The following is a 17149-nucleotide window of genomic DNA, read 5'->3' on the forward strand; positions in this document are numbered from 1 at the left end:
CCCTCCCATTCTAAGAACCCACGCTCCAATAGTCTTGACAGAACCAGATCCTGCCTGCACCCCAGAGATGGGGATTCTGCCTCCCCCTGACCTCTGGCCCCTGTCATCACCCGATCATGCTGGCTCTCTCTGTCCCAAACAGACAGCGCCCTGGGGCTTTAGGCTGGGATTGTGAAGGTCCCCTTTTGCTCTCCCTTTACATAATCTGACCTCTTGTCACCTCCTGAACCTCCAAGGTAGACCCCAGTTTGCCAAGGAAGGTGGTGGGAAAGCCAAGGTGGACCTCCAGCTGGTCAGTCCAGTCCAGCCTAGCCTGGCATCCCCGAGAAACATATTTCTCTTGTCAGGTGGGTGTGAGGGCCACAGATGCTTCCCTACCTCCCCACACCCTCTTGTCTGGGGCATCCCCTCCTCTGTGGAGACTTCTGGCGCCTGGTTTCCTTTGCTTTCTTTTGCCAAAATAACTGGAAGGTTTTTGAAGGCAGGGACCGTGGGGCTGGGCATACGATGGATGCTGTGTCCAATGCGGGCCCACCGCTGTTTATCGGACCCCTGCTGTGAGCCAGGCTTTGTGCTGGGGCCACGCGCCCCCAGAAAAGCCTGGTTCTTGCTTTAGGGGGAGAGAGCAGTATCCAGAAAGTTCGAATTCAGAGGCGAATCTGTTACCCTGGGAAGGAGTGCGGCCACCCAGACTGGAGGACGGGAAGCTTCTCGGAGGAAGTGAAGAGGGCTTGGCTAAGGGTTGAGAAGGGAGGGTGAGAACATCCCAGCAAGTGCATCCTTGGCTAAGAGGAGCGACTGAATGGAGGATGGGAATGAGGGAGGAAGCCCTCACTGGAGGCGCTACCAAGCAAGGAAGTGCCTGTCTGCGGAGCGCACTCGCTCCCCTGGCCCTCGGCCACCGGCCACCAGCCACCGTGCGCGCGTCCGCTGGGCCGACGGAGGCAGAACCCGCAACCGCAAGCCCCGCGCCGGCCCGGCGTTCCGGGCGGCGGCCAGGCTCGCTGCTGCTCCCCGATCTCAGGCCCGGGCCGCAGGAATTAAGCAGGTCGCCGAGCCCGAGCGCGTCCTTATCTCGGGGAGACAGTTGTTGGGAATCACTCTGACTGAGTGGTTTTGTCTCCCCGCATTTTCCACTGTCAGGCGGCCTCGGGCCATGGATCAAAGGCGCGCGGCGGCGGCGGTGGAGGCGGCGGAGCGCGGGGAGGGGCGGCCGCGCGGATCCCGCCCGATCCCCCCACCTCGATGCCCCCGCCCCGACCCGGGTCTGCCGGGCCGGAACCGCGCCCGGTCCCTGCCTGGAGCTCACCATCAGCGGGCTGGAGAGAAGGGGAGAAGAGGGAACACAGAACGGGAGGGGGTAGAGGGTGAGGGGGCGGGGAGGGGCTGGACCCGGAGAAAGAAGAGGTGTTTGCGGGAGAAGCCGGGAGAAGAATGAGAGAGATTAGGGGGAAGAGAGTGGGGGAGGGGACTGGATTTGAGAGAAGGAAGGATGGAGCAAAAGAGGGTCAGATGCAGATGGGGCTAAAAGGGGAAAAGGAGCAGGAGAGCTGGGGATTGGGGGGAGGAAACGGGAAAAGGAGAGAACAAGGAAGCGGAAGAAAATCAGTGCAGAAAAGAAAGCAGCGGTTAATTTCCCATCAGCTGGGCCCAAGAGAAAGTTCTGGGCTGAGGGAGGGCACATGGAGAGGAGACTGGCTGGAGGAGGACGGGGGAGGGCAGTCTGGCTGCGCAGGGCTTGGGGTGGAGACTGTCCTCCCTCCAAAGAAAGTGCTGGCTCTCGTCACTGAGAAGGAAAGGGAAGCAGAGAGTGGTGGTGACTGGCCGAATTACCCCGCAGAGGCTGGGGTGGCACTCAGGCCTGACCTTCCAAAGGTCGCTCGCGATGCCTGGGGGACACTAGCCCAGGTCTCAGATACTCCCAGAAGCCCCAGGAGAGGAGCCTCCTCTGCCTGTTTCCTCCCCATCAGCCTCAACCCCACAGCAAAACTTCCAGGGCAGCTCGAAATACCTGTCCCAAGCCCTTGAAGGTGTTGGAGAAATGTTCCCAGCTGGGGCGAGGGCCAGCAGAGAGAAGGGACTGGTGGGAGGGTCTGGAGAGAGGGGGGAACCCTGGGGCTGAGGCTGGGGCAGGGCAGGAGGGTAGACAGGGAGGCAGGAAGGAGCAGGGGAACTCAAAGGTGCTGAGAAGAATTAGCTGGGGGCCTGGCCCTGCGCCAGCTCACTGTGTGGTCTTGGGAGCCCCCATCTGCAAACAGCTACCCGGCATCGTGCGAGATGCCAACCTGCTCTGCATCTATCAGCACGCTTACTCCTCAGACTGGTTCCATGAGATGGGAAGTATTTATTAGCCCCACTTTACAGAGGGGGAAATCGAGGCAGAGAAGAACCTGTTTGGAAGCACCCAGCTAGGAAGTGATGGTCCTGGGGATTGGGCACAGGCCCAGGGATTCCAGAGCTGGTATTCTGACGCCTCTCCTCTCCTGCCCCTTAGGGCACTGGGAATAGCTGAGATCAAAGAGTTTGGGGCCCTCAGAGATCTCACCAGCGAGTGGGAAACAGACCATTTTTGTGACATGTACTGGCTAAGAGCATGGTCACTGGGGCCAGGCAGTCTGAGTTCAAGTCCAGGCCCTGACACTTGTTAGTTCCTGACCTTGGACAAATTGTTTAAACTGCATGGTGCCACTGTCCACCACCTCATTTGTAAGACAGAAATCATTCCAGGCCCTCCCCGTCCAAAGGAGATGTTATGAAGATTAAATGGAATAATCCGTATAACGGGCTTAGCACAGCACCTGGCCTGTGGTATAAGGGCTCAAAAAATGGAACCATTATTATTATTACTTAGTATTTGTCTACTAACACAGGTACTTTTAATATACTGATAAAATGTGATCAATGCACAGGGAAAGCACAACTAACCCAGCATAAGGGGGTGCAGGAGGGCTTCCTGGAAGGGACCAAGTCTTTAAAAGTAAGTAAGAGTGAGTCTGAGATGATGACAGGATGGTGGAGGAGACCCAGGACGAGGGAGCAGCAGGTGCTAAGGCGTGGAGGCAGGGGACAGTATGGCCCTCTGGGGACCCTCAAAGTCACTCCTGCCTCTCCTATCTGGGTACGTGCCTGGCCTCCCAGGTCCGGCTGCCCTGCCATCCCAGAGGCCTCCCTCCTGCTGGGGACCCCAGGGACGGGCCTCAGCAGTTCTGAGTCTGCCTGCTGTATTAAATGCTAATCTCTCTCATTTTCTTCCCCTCTATCTGCCGGGACTGTCTGGTTCAGAGGCCCCAGCCCCGTGCTAATCAGAAAGAAGGACAAATCCGCTATCTGCATTCTTTCCCACCAAGCCAGGCAGGTCTGGTTGGCTAAAGCCCCAGCCTGTTGGGAAGCTCCCCAGGCCCAGGCTGGGGCCCCAGGAGGGTGAAGAGGAAGGCTGGCCCCACCCAGAGACCTAGAGGCTGGGACTCACGTGCTCATACAAAGAACCCACGGGAATCACGGACTCTGATCAGGAAGGTTCCTGACTAGAAGTTGGCCTCTCACTTTCCTTGCACCGATAGGGAAACTCAGGCCCAGAGCACAGAGGCATCTACCAAGGTCGCACAGTGCGTTAGAAGCAAAGTCTGGAGGGAACTCAGATCGCCTGACTTTCCCGCCAGTGACCAGGCCTGGCCTGGGCTGAGCCGGACCTCCAGTCCCAGAAAAGAATGGCTAATTCAATTGTCCGGTACGGCTTATTACAGGATATAATGTAGTTCCTTGTGCTCTACAGTAGGACCGTGTTGTTTATCCATTCTATATAGAATAGTGTGTATCTGCTAATCCCAAACTCCCGATCCATCTCTCCTCCCTCCCCTCGCCCCCAATTTCTAATTAGGGCAAGGAGAAGCAAAGAGGGAAAAACTGTCACTTACTAAGCTCTTCCTCTATTGCCAGGCATAGTTTTAGGTATTTCACATGAATAGTCTCATTTATTTCTCAAAATCCCACAAGGTGACCAGTATTGGCCCCATCTTCCAGATGAGGAAACTGAGGCTCAGTGAGCTCATGTAACTTGCCTGTGGTCACATAGCAAGTAAGTATAGAAGACCTGGGATCCAAAACCTGGTCTGTATGATCATTTCACTCAGCTCATGACGTATCTGAATTAGACACTGTTTTAGCATTTGCCATATTATTTGCTGCTGTCCAGTCTGCACCAACCTCTTACCCCTTCCCTTATTTTCCCCTGAGCAAATGCTACCTTGCCCTTTGAGACTCCTCCTCCAGGAAGCCTTCTTTGACAATGCCCTCCCTTTTCCAAACTCCTCTGCTCTTCCTATCCTGTCTGACCAGAAATCCCTCTCAACTGTCAATAACTGATTCTCTCATTGCTCTTTGGTGGTGCAATGGGGGTAGTACTGTCTCCCCTAAAACATACTCGGTAAGAGCAGAGACAGCCACGTGTTATTTCCTTTTTGCGCCTCCCTATACATTGTGTTAGTAACAGGAGCCAGAGAAATGAATTTGAAGGCAATTGAACATACGAACATTCAAACTAACTGATCAGCTGCCTCAAAACTCTCTGGGGTACGGACCACAGCTGTGTGTAGTCAAGCCTGCAATACTCCTGGGGGTTCACCAACACTTGCTGGAGGCCTACTATGGGCCAGACACTGAGTTCTGTGTGTCGCTAGAATGAATCACCATGCAGAGTACCACTGCCTCGCCTGGGGTCCTACTGAAGACCGTGGTCCCTGACATCAAATGGTGTGTGGAAACATCTAGGTCTCCTCTTTCCCACTTGTTCATACCAGGCCTTACTCTGCTCATGGGGAGGGGCAGAGGTCAGCTCCTGCCCACATCTTCTCAAGGTATAGGGTCTTGATTGCTATAGATGTATCAGTAGTAGACAAAAAAGAGGCCCAGAGCATCCCTTGAGGGCAGCCCTCAATCCACAGCCCTTGTCCAGACTCAGGGAGATGAGCTCAAAATGCCGTCTTCCCAGAATCCCACTCAGTCCTCTAAGGAGAAAAAGCCAGGGTTGCCCTCAATGGTAAAAAGACCCCAAAGTTGGGGACTTCTCTGGCGGTCCAGTAGTTAAGACTTCTCCTTCCAATGCAGGGGGTGCAGGTTCGATCCCTGGTTGGGGAGCTAAGACTCCACATGCCTTGGGGCCAAAATACCAAAACATAAAAAGCAGAAGCAATACTGAAATAAATTCAATAAAGACTTTAAAAATGGTCCACATCAAAAAATCTTTAGAAAAAAGAAAAGATCCCGCAGTCACCCAGAAGCCAGGCCATAAGCTAGACCCCCCAATTCCTAGCAGGGCCTGCACACAGGCATGACCCGCCTCCATCACCAGTATTCTGGAAAGTTCCTGATTCCGGTCTCATCTTTCTGTCCACCACCCACTCAGTCCCCTCCACCCAGGAAAAGGGGTGAGAAAGGCAGAGACATAAACACGAGTCTGTTTTCACAGGAGACGAGGCTCTGCCCAGGCCTCTCCCTGTGGGCTGGAGCTGGGCCTCTGATTGACGTGAGCAGGTGGCTTTGTTTGGCCAGCCGCCCGGGGGGAAATAACTCAGCTTTTCCCACTGGTGGGTTAACCATGGCCAAAGGCAGAGCTGGACATGAGAGCAGGGTCTTGGCAGGTCTGTCTGCCCAGGGGCTGGAAGGACTGAGGACGCCTGGGACCCCATGGCTGATTCTCTGAGCCTGCAGCTCATCCTCGTCCCGGGGTGGGCCTGGCCGGGAGTTGTGGGGAAGGGGCACTGGGGGTGTGCGGAGGCCTGATGAGGTAAGTGGACGCTCCTCACGACCTCCAGTTAGTACCCTGATCAGGGCTGTGACTCAGGCTGGCAGATGTGGCTGGCTGATGTGGGGGAGGTCTGGGAGCTGGGCTGTTACTGGTGCAGTGAAAGCCAGTCAGGGAGGGCAGATACTGCAAAAGGGCATTTGGCTTCAAGTCCAAGAAAATCTGGCCACAGGTTCTCGGTCCTTTCCACAAGCTGACCCCTGACCCCACACCATCACCAGTGGTCACCATGAGCAATGGGTAGGTGGCTGAGGTGATTCAGTTAGCTTTCCCCTAATCCTGGGAAAAACCAGCGTCACAGCCTGTCCTTCCAACTGGAGCCGGTCACTCCTTCCATCCCAGCTCATCTTTCCCTGGGACCTGAGGGCGGAGGGAGGAAGATGGCCTTTCCTGTGCTTTCTGCGGAGAGGGGTGCTACCTGCACCCTGTCACCCTCTCTTCCCAAGACTGGAAACCAACTCAGGCATTTTCCAGGTGGGAAGGAAAGGGGGAAAGAGATAGAAGAAATGAGGTGGTAGTAAAACAGAGTTGGGAGGCCAGGGCACAGACGGGGGAGGTGGGTGGAGAATTTATTAAGCACCTACTACGTGCCAGGCACTGTACTCAAATCTCCCTTAGTCCTCACAGCACCCCCTGAGAGGTAGGGATTATCACTCCCTTTTACAGATGAGGAAAAGGAAGCCCAGAGAGGTTAGGCAAGCTGCCCCAGGGCCACACAGCAACTCAGATAGTGGCAGAACCAGAACTCCAACTCAGGGCTGCTTGTTGGCAGAGGTCAGGCCGTTTCTCTTGCCCCAGGCTTCCCAGGAGAGACTTCCCGGGAAAGGATGAGCCTGGAAGAGACCCTGAGAAGGCGAAGGGAAGGAAGCTGGAGGCAAAGGGGCCGCCGGGAAGGGAGGAAAAGGAAGGGCTGGGCGGGGCCCAGAGGCGCGCTCACTCGGCTGGGGTTAAAGCCTCATGTTCCTACAACCCGCTAAGCCGGAGAAATGAATTCTGATCCTTCCAAAACCCAACCTTGGAAAATGTGCGAGAGAAGGGTCTCCTTTCAGGGGAGCAGGAAATCCTCCACACCTCCTCCCGACGCCCCAGTAATGCCAGGATGTCCCCAATCTGCTTTGAGGAATGGAGAGATTAAGAATAATAAAAAAATTGCAATAAAATATGTGTGAAGGAGGGGGTAATTGTGGACAAACGCAGCATTCAAATTCATTTTTCAGCCCTTTTACACACCATTTCAATCTTATTTTCTGCTTGTTAATGAGATCTTGTTGCCTGGGCTAGGCAAAACCTTCCAATATCAGGACGTAATTGCACATAATTTTCTCTCCTACCAGTGATTTGCATCAGTTTTTTAAAAATTCTGGGCTATTTAACACCCCACGATCCCCCTCCCCGTCTTCTTGCCGACAAATCTCTTACGCCCTCCTCCTTCCCTGTCCCTGGTCCAGCAAGACTCATTTTAAATGCTTATTATAAATGCGGTGTCGCCAATAAAGGAAAAAAAAAACACACAGAGGAAGTGAGGGGAGAAAAAGGCAAAGGGAGTTTCCAGTGGCCACCGCGCAAAGGGCCCTGGCTCAGGTCTGCAGCGTGAGAGGTTTCTCCATCTCATCCCACTGAGGGTGATGAGAAGGTGAGGTGCGTGGGTCAGGCGCATCTGCCTTAGAATTGCATCGCTACCACTCACCTGCTCTGTGGCCTTCAGCAAGTTACTTAAGCTCTCTGAGTCTCTCTTCCCAAGTTCTGTGGGGCCAGAGTAACTTCACAGAAGCAAAGTGCTGACAGGGGATGTGGCATCCCGTAGGTGATCAGCTGATGGGGTGTCTTTCCTTGCTGGACTGGCTCCCCTGGAGGCCTCAAAGGATGCCAGGAGGGCAGTGGTGGGACTCTACCATGGAGGGGCATTCTGGAGACCCCGTTCATAAAGAATTGAAAAGCCCTGAACTTTATTCCTACATGTCTAGGGAGGAAGAGGGAGCTTGAAGGTGTAGACCATGAACCTGACCATGCCGTTAACTGCCACTGTGGCCTCAGACCTCAGTTTCCCCATATGGACCACAGGACCAATCTTACGGGGCAGATAAAAGAGAACAGCCTAGTGGGCTCTGGAGCCAGACCAGCTGGATCCTAGCTTTGCCACTTTCCAGAACCTACCACGGGGCCTGGCATGTGGTAGGGCTTAATTAATACTTGTTAGATGGGCGGATGGATGGATGACCCTGGACAAATCCATTTCCTCATCTGTAAACCAAGGTCACAAGGTAGCCGCCAAGACTGGCTGAGTGAGAGCTGGTATGACACTTAGCCCATTCACGGCTGGCCCACGGTAAGCGTTCATTCTACGTAAGCCGTCACTGTAACTATTACAGGAGGGAAAGGACAACGAGGCTTGGTGTACTGTGATCACAGCCGTGTGATTAACTTCACACTTAGAGACTATCTTTCATTAATTCCACATGGGGGAAATTGTAAATATGTAAATCCCTTTACAGGTTCCTCCACGTTAAGCTCCAGAGAGGAACAAAGGGGACGATGCGCAAGGGACGTCATGAAGAGGCAAGAGGAGGGGTGGTGGCAGGAGAGAAACGCCCCCTTCCCATGAAGCAGCGGCGGGAGCTGTGGGTGAGGTGTCTGGAGCCCTGGGTGTGGGTCTCAGCTCAGCTGCTAACCTGACAGTGTGATCTGGGCAATTTTCTCCCCCTCTCTGGGCCTCAGTTTCCACTGCCAACTCTGATAGTCCGCATCTAAGAAAGCCTGGGGGAGAAGGCAGCTCCAGCTTCGGGCTGCCCCTGGTAACACATCTGCACAGGCCCCGGAGAAGACCCCAGCACAGGGCAGCCTGCCTGTGGCCTTCAGCTCACATGACCCTGGAAACGGCAGAACCTTGATCCTGATACTTTGCTTGGGAACTTTGACTGGTCAGTGCTGCGGCTATGAATGGCCCCCGTGGCCTGTCTCCCCCATCACATCGGGAACTCTCCAAGACAGGGCTGTGCTTCCACCACCAGACTGGGGCGTCTAAGGACAAGGGGTTTCCTGAGGACAGAGTCGTGTCCCTCCTCTCAGACTGAGAGCTCCTCAGGCTGGGGGCTGTGTCTCCCCCATCAGACCGGGGCATCTCTAAGGACCTGAGTGTCCCCTTTCTACCTCTGCCCACCGCCCTTAAAATTGTGCCCTGCTCGTGATTCCTACACGTGGGCTGGTATGAACTGATCCACCTGCAGGAATCAGATCCCTCGAAGTGATGTCACAAAAGGGTCCTTTTGTCCTAAGCTGTCCTGAGCTTGTTTCTAAGAGTTGTTTCCAAGCAAAGCCAGGGCCATCCACGTGCTGAGTCCCTAATCCTACCAGGCTGGGTTCTGGGGGTGGGTGAGGGCCTAGGCCCCGAGGGAACCAAGCCTCAAGGTCATCTAAGCCTCTCATATGACTCAGCTCTGCCTGCTGGCCCCTAACCTGAGTTAGGCCTCAGTGTTCTCATCCATGACATGGGCTGAAGGAGCTTTCCCTTCCACTGAGAAGGAGGGACTGGCTTCCGAGATGATTTCTCCTCGCCGCCAGCCAGTCTCTCAAAAAGAGAGCATGTGTGGGCGTTTCTGAGAGGCAGGAGGGCAGTGCGAGTGGGTACAATCTCGGGTTCTGGAAACGACGGGTGAACCCAGGGTTTGACGCTCAGGTAGATTAGTCTATAGGAAGCACTGAGAACAGGGTCAGAACATCACAGCGGCTCAGAAAGCTTAGCTGTCCTCATCCCCGTTGTTATTAAACATGCTGCATGCCTTGCTGTTTTATTATGTTTATTGTCTGTCTGTCCTGTTACACTGCCAGCTCCACTAGAGCAGGGACCTTCATCCCTGTGTTCACTGATTTATCCCAAGTGCCGAGAACAGTGCCTGGCCCATAGCCGGCACTCCATAGCTGTGTGTTATGTTAGAGCCAGAGGACAGGCCCAGAGCTTAGATGAGTAAATGGCTTTTCTGTGAGATTCTGCTGGGCAGACTCTCCGTGGAGGCTCTGAGGTTTGGAAGCACCCACTTCCCAGGCTGGGTCTGAGGCCAGGACCCGGGTCAACCCACGGAGAGGAGGCAGGTCCTCTCCACGCAGCGGCAAGCCGGTTGGTGAGACAAGCAGGTGCTCAGCAGAGCCCCAGCTGGGTCCCCGACCGCATCCCCTTGGGCTTCTCTAAGAACAGGGGCCGAGGCTACCTGGGCAACCGTGGACCTGCGATCCTGGATGAGGGAGGGATATGCTGGCCCCGCAGCCCAAGTGGGGCCCATCCTCCCCCTGTTGCCCAGGTGAGCTATGGAGAAACCCCTCCTGCTGGGAAGACAGACATGGTAATGAACCTCTCTTCGTGGAGAACCCCAAGACCACAGAGATTGCTGACCATGTGTAGCTGGCCTGTCAGATGGGGGAAGGAGTACAGGGAAATGCCAGGGATTTCTGTATAAGACCCTAAACACCCCCTCGCTGCCCCCTTCCTTCAGGAAGTGTTTGTAGGCTAACCCGGAGGTTCACACACGCAGAAGCACACACAGCCTGACCCTGCCCTCACGTCCGCCCCGCACGCAGCCCTCTCCCTGCCCTCTAGCAGCTGTTCACCTCCTGGTCCCCTCAGCCCCTGGCAGACCCTCCATCTGTCTTCACACCTTTGGTGGGAACCTCCCGATGGGTCTCCAAAGTTCACGCAATCCGTCACGCCCCGCACAGCCCCTCTGCCCTGAGGAACGGGGCAGAAGCCTTGAGGGTCTCTCAGAGGAGGGGTGAGGGTCCAGCTCAAGTGGGGAAAAGGTCGGCTTTGGTCTGGCTGCTCACCTTAGTGGGTCAGGCTCTCTCCGTTCTTCTGCTTCCCTCCCTGAGGTTCAATTCTGGGCTCAGACAGTGCGTGGAACATCTTCTCTTTAATACCATTGCTGAACCATAGGCTCCGGAAGCCAGGGGCCCCTTAATTTGCTAGTTTCTCCTCTGTCTTGTGACAGAAGTGCTGCTCTGGGGACGAACCTCAGCCCACGTGGAGATGGGTGTACACGGAAGAGCCGTGGTCAGGGAGCCAGGTGCCCCGGACTCTCAGGCCTGGCCCAGCCGCCGTGTCCTAGCCCTCCACCTGTAAAGTGAGCTGGAGGCCCACTTGATCTCAACACCCCTCTTCAGATTTCCTCCAATATGTTTTGTACCATAAGGCCAGGCCTGGACCACATTCTCGAGTGTGGACACTGTGGGTCTCTGCAGCCATCCTTACCCAGCCAGCTCTGGATCCTGTCATGTCTAAACCTGGCTCTGGAAGGTTAGCTTGGCCAGTTAGTCCTCGGCTCTAATGAGATGGAGCTGGTGGCCTTGAACCCCAAAGAGGCCAATGAGGTTCTACTGGAAAAACATTCTGGTCTACAGGCTGCATCACCCTCCCAATGTGGGGCCCACGAGGACCTGCTGCTTCACCCCTGGGAGCTCTGCCTTCAGCTGCGTGGGTTCACCGGGCATTCAGCTCTGCACTGGACCTGGCCTAAGTGCTTTACCTAGGTCATCTCATTCAGTCCTCAGCAACCCTATGAGGTAGGGGCTAACATCACCCCATTTCACGGATGAGAAAACTGGGGTGTAGAGAGGGAAAGGGATCTTACCCATAAGTAAATGATGGAACTGAAATACAGTTAGTCCTCAACGACACACATTAATTGAGGCAAACAGGAATGATCCCCAAACATGCAGAAATCGAACATTTGGGGGAATATTTTAGACCAACGGTAGCCAGTTTTTTCTATAAGGGCCAGTAACGTTTTAGGCTTTACGGGCCATGTGATCTCTTTTGAAACTATTCAACTCTGCTGTTGTAGCACAAAGGCAGCCATAAATAAATACGTAATGAACGGACATGGCTGTGTTCCAATAAAACTTTACTTACAAAAACAGGTAGCTGGGTGGAAGTGGCCTGGGGGGATGTAGCTGACCTTCTCTTTGGTCCTTTTCTTTACATAACACATTTCTCATACTAACTATATTGTCTTGGAATGGCCGGGGTGGTGGGGGTGGGTGCAGGGCGGGGGTGAGAGAGCTAATGTTTATTTGGCCCCTATTCTGTGCCAGGCTCTGTGCTAAGTGCTTTGACCTGTTAGCACATTGAATGCAGAGAACACCCCTCTTAGGAGGTTAGCAGCTCTCTGTTTAATTACTCTTTTGTTTAATGGGAGATAAACTAAGGCTCAAAGATGCTTACTAGCCTAACACCCTGAGCAGCGGAGCTGGGATTTAAACCCCCTCCAAGCCTCACCTTTTCTACCACGTTACAGCTGTTCAGATAAGTTTGCACCCCATGTGTTCTCACCACAGACATGACAGAGGTGTCTCAGAAAATGGGAGGCAAGGTAAAATGAGACTTGGATTCAATTCTTTCCCCCACAGATATTTGAGAGCCTGTTATAGCGACAAAAATGAGCTCAGCAGTTCTTCCAATTTCCTAGGATTTTGAGCATCACTGAGTCCTGTTCCCCAAACCCTCCAATAACCACATCAGCCTCAGCCTTGTCTTTCTGGCTTCATCTAAAGATGGCCCCACCGCTTCTAACAGCACCATCAGGCAATGAGTGACTTAACCAGCAACCAACCACATGTGAGTAAACAGAGTTCCAAGACCCAATGAGAGTAGAGTTCCCAGGCTAGAACCATCCCTCCCCTCCCCACCCATTGCCACAGTTCTCTCCACCAGTAGTACGTGGTCCTTTCTTTCACTCATTGGTCACTCCTAGTGACCAAAGTGGGAGATGGAGCCCAGGATGGAATCCAGGAAAGACTCCCGATTCTAGAACAAAGCCCCAACCAGTCAGCATCCCATAGGAAATGGTGCAAGGCTTCCATCAACGCGCTGAAAATGCCTGACTTTTATGGACTGAACAGCCATGGGGGGGGTGATGGGCCAGTTTAATAAGCTCTGGGTGGTGAGAAATATGGAAACCTGTGATGGAAACCTTTTCTCTGCATCTGCCCGCTGGGTCACCCAGGTCTGTGGCTTGAAGAAGATAAACCCAGGGTGAAGGGTCACAGAATAGTGACAAGTGCAGGTGGAAGGAGCATCCCCGCCTCCCACTTAAACTCTCTCAAGGTGTCCAACAGCCATTCTTCCCCAAGGGAAAGTCAGCCTGTGTCCCCCAGAACCCTCGCTGGCTGGACTGGCGATCATCTGGTGATGGGACCTTGGGCGGGGGTGTGGGGACACCTACCTGAGGAGACAGGCCATTGCTGACAGGGTTCATGTGGTTGGAGGGCGCTGCCGGGTTCATGAAGCTCTCGGAGTAGCTGGTGAAGCTATGGCGAGCTCCGTAAGCAGAGCTGGTGTCTGCGGCTGCAGCGGCCGCAGCCAGGCCCCCCTGGTGCATGGTGGACGGCGGGAGGGGCTGGGGCCGGTGCACAGTGCTGCCCCCATCTGTGGAGAGACCCAGGAGAGGGCCTGAGCAAGTGGCCTCACCCCAGAGGGCGAGGGAGGGCAAGCACTTCCTGTTTGGAAGGCAAGACCTGAGCCTCCTCCTTCTCCCAGCCTCCGTCCACCAGATGGAGCGGGGAGGGGACCACCTTCTCTTGCTGCTTGGGATGGGACGACTGGCTTCTGGGCAGGACACTACGGACTGGCAAGTCTTGACTGACCGCCAATCAACATTCCAGACAACCTCTAGGCACCTACTACGTGCTGGCCTTGTTCTCAGTGGTTGGCACACAGTAGGTGCTCAATAAACATGATCTGGACTGGAAGTCAGATCTCCGTGAGGACTGTGTCAATCTGCCCAGGCCTGTCCCAATAGCACTTTATGAGTGCCGACCACTCACCAGGTGCTCTTACAAATAGTGTCTAAGGGTATGAAGCAATAGTGATTCCCATTTTACAGATGAAGAAACTAAGGCTCAGTGGGCTCAGGGCCCTTGTGCAAGGTGACAAGGCTAGTGAGTGGGGGGTCAGAGTTTGAACTGCCGTTCTGTTCCTAGCTGCTGGGCTGCTCTCCCTCTCTGTCCCAGCCCCTCCACGTAGGCCTTCCGGCAGATGGGACCATCACCATTGGCAACAGTTCAATTTCTCATCAAAAATCACAGGGAGGCCTCTCCTCAGCTTCTAGAACTCTAGCCTGCCAGTCCTTTAAGAGAAGGCCACGGGGCTCCATGAGGCCGAAGTCAAGTAGCAGGATTCTTAATGTGTGCTGGGGGCGGAGGGTGGGAAGGGGAGGGCAGACTGGGGGCCAGGAGCCAGGGAGGGAGGGGAGTTACTCTTCTCTGCCCACCGTCATCTCTTCTGCATTTTAATAAGACCCAGGAGATGCAGGTGACTTCACAGTTTGAGAAGCTCTGTTCTAAACAGGTGCATGGAGGCGACCTTGTTTATCTTCGCCTGCATGCAGAGCCTAGTAGTTCAAGGGCAGGACCCCACCTCTTCTGTCTTAATAGTCTGTCCCCATGAAAGCAGCCAGACAGCCATTAAAGAGAAACCAAACACCCTCTTACTCTTTCTTTGTTAAGGAAGGAAGGAGTGGGTGGGGGTGGAGGGGAATGAAAAGGTGTGGCTGAGATGCCTGGATGGGGCTGCACACTCACCTTGGGAGATGGTGGTGGTGGGGTAGGTGGAGTCTGGCAGCTGGTAGGGGGGCAGCGTGGGCATGCCGGTGGGTGGGAAGCCGCCTGGCAGAAGGTGGTTGAATGCTGCCAGCTGGTTGGCTCCTGCCTGTTTACGCCAGCGGGCACGGCGGTTACTGAACCAGACCTGGGGGATGGAGAGCGGAGCATGGACAGCCCTCAGCTTGGCTCCTGGCAGGGAGCTGAGGCACGGCTATACCCTCCATCCAGCCAGCATCCTCTTCCGTGGGAGGAGATCCTCACCTCCCTGCAACTCGGAACAGTTTGCAAAGTGATTTCATAGGTACAGTCCCATTCTGTCCTCCCAACCGCCCAATGAGGAGGTCATTATCATGATCCCCATTTTACAGATGAGCAAACTGAGACCCAGAGAGAGTGGGGGACTTGTCCACGTGACAGGGTGGGTCGGAGAGGCACAGCTGGGTCTGAGTGACTCTCAGTCCAGTGCTCTTTCCCTGCAGCTGCTCCCGCCCTCAAAGATGTGTGACCACCCTTGTTCATACACATGCTCACTCCTCACCTCCTCCAGGAAGCCCCCAAGGAGGAGGCCGCATATCCAGAACCCACCTGAATTGAGACCCACCTGCCACACTTAGATGGGAAAGCTAGTTCTTTGTCAGGAGCCTGAGACCCTGCTTGGCTTTTGCTGCATGGGCCCTCTTGATTAGGAAAGCCCACCTTTCACAGACACAGGGATTGATTAAGCACCAGTGGGAAGATAACCTAACTTTTTTTTTTTTTTTTTTTTTTTTCGGTACGCGGGCCTCTCACCGTGTGGCCTCTCCCGTTGAGGAGCACAGGCTCCGGACGCGCAGGCTCAGCGGCCATGGCTCACGGGCCCAGCCGCTCCGCGGCATGTGGGATCTTCCCAGACCGGGGCATGAACCCGTGTCCCCTGCATTGGCAGGTGGACTCTCAACCACTGCGCCACCAGGGAAGCCCAATCTAACACCTTTGGGTCTCCCTTTCCTCCAAGACCTGTGCTAGCTCTTCATACGTCTGTCCATACATAGACCCGTGAGGCCTGCCCTTCTAGTCCCATTTACAGAAGGGGAAACTGAGGCTCAAAGAGGTCAAATCACTTGCCCAAGGCCACACCGCTAGTCTGTAATAGATGTGAGGTTCAAACTTCAATCAGTCTGACTTCCTAGAACCTTCGTGTCTGGATTTGCAGCAAATTCCCTGGGACAAGCCAGAGAAATATTAATACAAGAATGAGTGTGCAAAGCGGGGCTGCTGTGAGAGAATGCTTCTCCACCTCTGGACTTTGCACACGATGTTCCTTCCAACCTAAACGCTCTTCCAGGGCCGGCTCCTTGGCCTGCGGGGCTCAGCAGAAATGCCTCCCCCCTGCTCCAATGAGGAATCCCTGCCTCAAAAGTAAGTCCAGGCAGGTCCCCATCCCCTTCTATCAGGAGGCCTCCAGCTGTGAGCTGCCTCATACAAACAATTATTGTCTTTATCTGTTTCTTTGTTTCCCCTTCAGGCCCTAAGCCTCACAGGCAGAAGCCAAGAATTCCTGGCCAATGATCACAGCTCTATAGGAATACTTGTTGAATGAATGATTGAACGAACAAACAAATGAACAGTGGAAGGCAGAGATGGCTCTGGTGTGCCTTTGCTGGTGTTTGGCCACAAGGCTCAGTGGGGAGTCCCCCCACTGGTGGGTGAAGACACGGATCCCCTGGCATGGATCATTTAAGACACCCAAACCTCTGGACGAAGTCTGCTGACCTGAGGGCGGTCTCAGCAGGGACGGAGGGGTGTTTATGGCCCCTGGTATTGGCTGTCCTTTCTCCGAGGGGAGAAATGGTGTCCAGCTTACCAAGCTGGACGAACAGGGCAGCTGGCTCTTACCCGTTAAGGATTCACAGAAAAAGGAGACGTGGCAGCGAAATCAAGACCAAAAACTGGCTCCCAAATAAAATGAAGGTCCTGGCTTTGCCCTACCTCCCCAAGGCAGCGAGGGCTTCCCCACGGGCGTCCTGGGCGGGATGGATGTCTGCCAGTCCGACTGAGGCAGTGTTACCTGCTCCCTGCTTCAGACGGAGGGTGTGGGGAACAGCTTTGTTTTAAATCAGCATTTCCCAAAGGGTGGGGCTCCTACACTCCGAGGTGGAGAGACATCCCCAAAGGTGAGTAACACAGATGATAAATAACCCTGAACCACTCCCATCTCTTCTGGACCTGGGGCGTGTGGAAGAGACAGTCTCAGCCTGGCGCTCAGCATCCTTCCTAACACTTGCCAGTCTCCCTGTTTAAAGCACAGGGAGGACGCCCTGGCAGGTGATGTATATTCCGGCAGGACTTTCCCATGCTGTCTTGTTTTCCCTTGTGTGAGTGTTTCCAGTTGCCTTCCTTTTTATGAGAGTGATATGCATGTTTATTTTAAAATACACTGATTTGGGGCTTCCCTGGTGGTGCAGCGGTTGAGAGTCCGCCTGCCGAGGCAGGGGACACGGGTTCATGCCCCGGTCCGGGAAGATCCCACATGCTGCGGAGCAGCTGGGCCCGTGAGCCATGGCCGCTGAGCCTGCGTGTCCGGAGCCTGTGCTCCGCAGCGGGAGAGGCCACAGCAGTGAGAGGCGCGCAGACCGCAAAAAAAAAAAAAAAAAAAAAAAAAAAAAAAACCCACTAATTTTATTTTAAAAAGTAAATGACAGTACAGATAATACGCAAACGTGGCCAAAGTCCTGAAGATGGTCAGAGAAAGACTTAAGTTTGGGACGCCGTGCTCTAGTTTCA

General features: G+C 54.4%; 1 protein-coding gene across 1 annotated transcript; it reads right to left on the minus strand.

Annotated features, from left to right (window-relative positions):
* Positions 1-12483: 12483 nt before the first annotated feature.
* Positions 12484-16413, minus strand: LOC113622128 (paired box protein Pax-7-like). The gene is made up of 3 exons (XM_027109984.1): positions 16230-16413; positions 14366-14531; positions 12484-13211 (listed from the first exon to the last, which is right to left on the minus strand). The coding sequence occupies exons 2-3, from the start codon at positions 14427-14429 to the stop codon at positions 12886-12888; spliced, it is 390 nt and encodes a 129-aa protein (XP_026965785.1). The 5' UTR covers positions 14430-14531; positions 16230-16413; the 3' UTR covers positions 12484-12885.
* Positions 16414-17149: the final 736 nt, after the last annotated feature.

The sequence above is a fragment of the Aethalodelphis obliquidens genome, unplaced genomic scaffold, assembly GCF_003676395.1.
Source record: "Aethalodelphis obliquidens isolate GAN/ISIS:26980383/991018 unplaced genomic scaffold, ASM367639v1 scaffold9, whole genome shotgun sequence".
Lineage (NCBI taxonomy): Eukaryota > Metazoa > Chordata > Mammalia > Artiodactyla > Delphinidae > Aethalodelphis > Aethalodelphis obliquidens.

What these genes read in the sequence shown, in the direction of transcription:
- LOC113622128 (XM_027109984.1), bottom strand. Translation starts at nt 14,429, where the DNA reads ATGCCCACGCTGCCCCCCTACCAGCTGCCAGACTCCACCTACCCCACC. An exon ending in CACCACCACCATCTCCCAAG is followed by an intron (nt 13,212 to 14,365) that starts GTGAGTGTGCAG and finishes GTCTCTCCACAG; the next exon opens with ATGGGGGCAGCACTGTGCAC.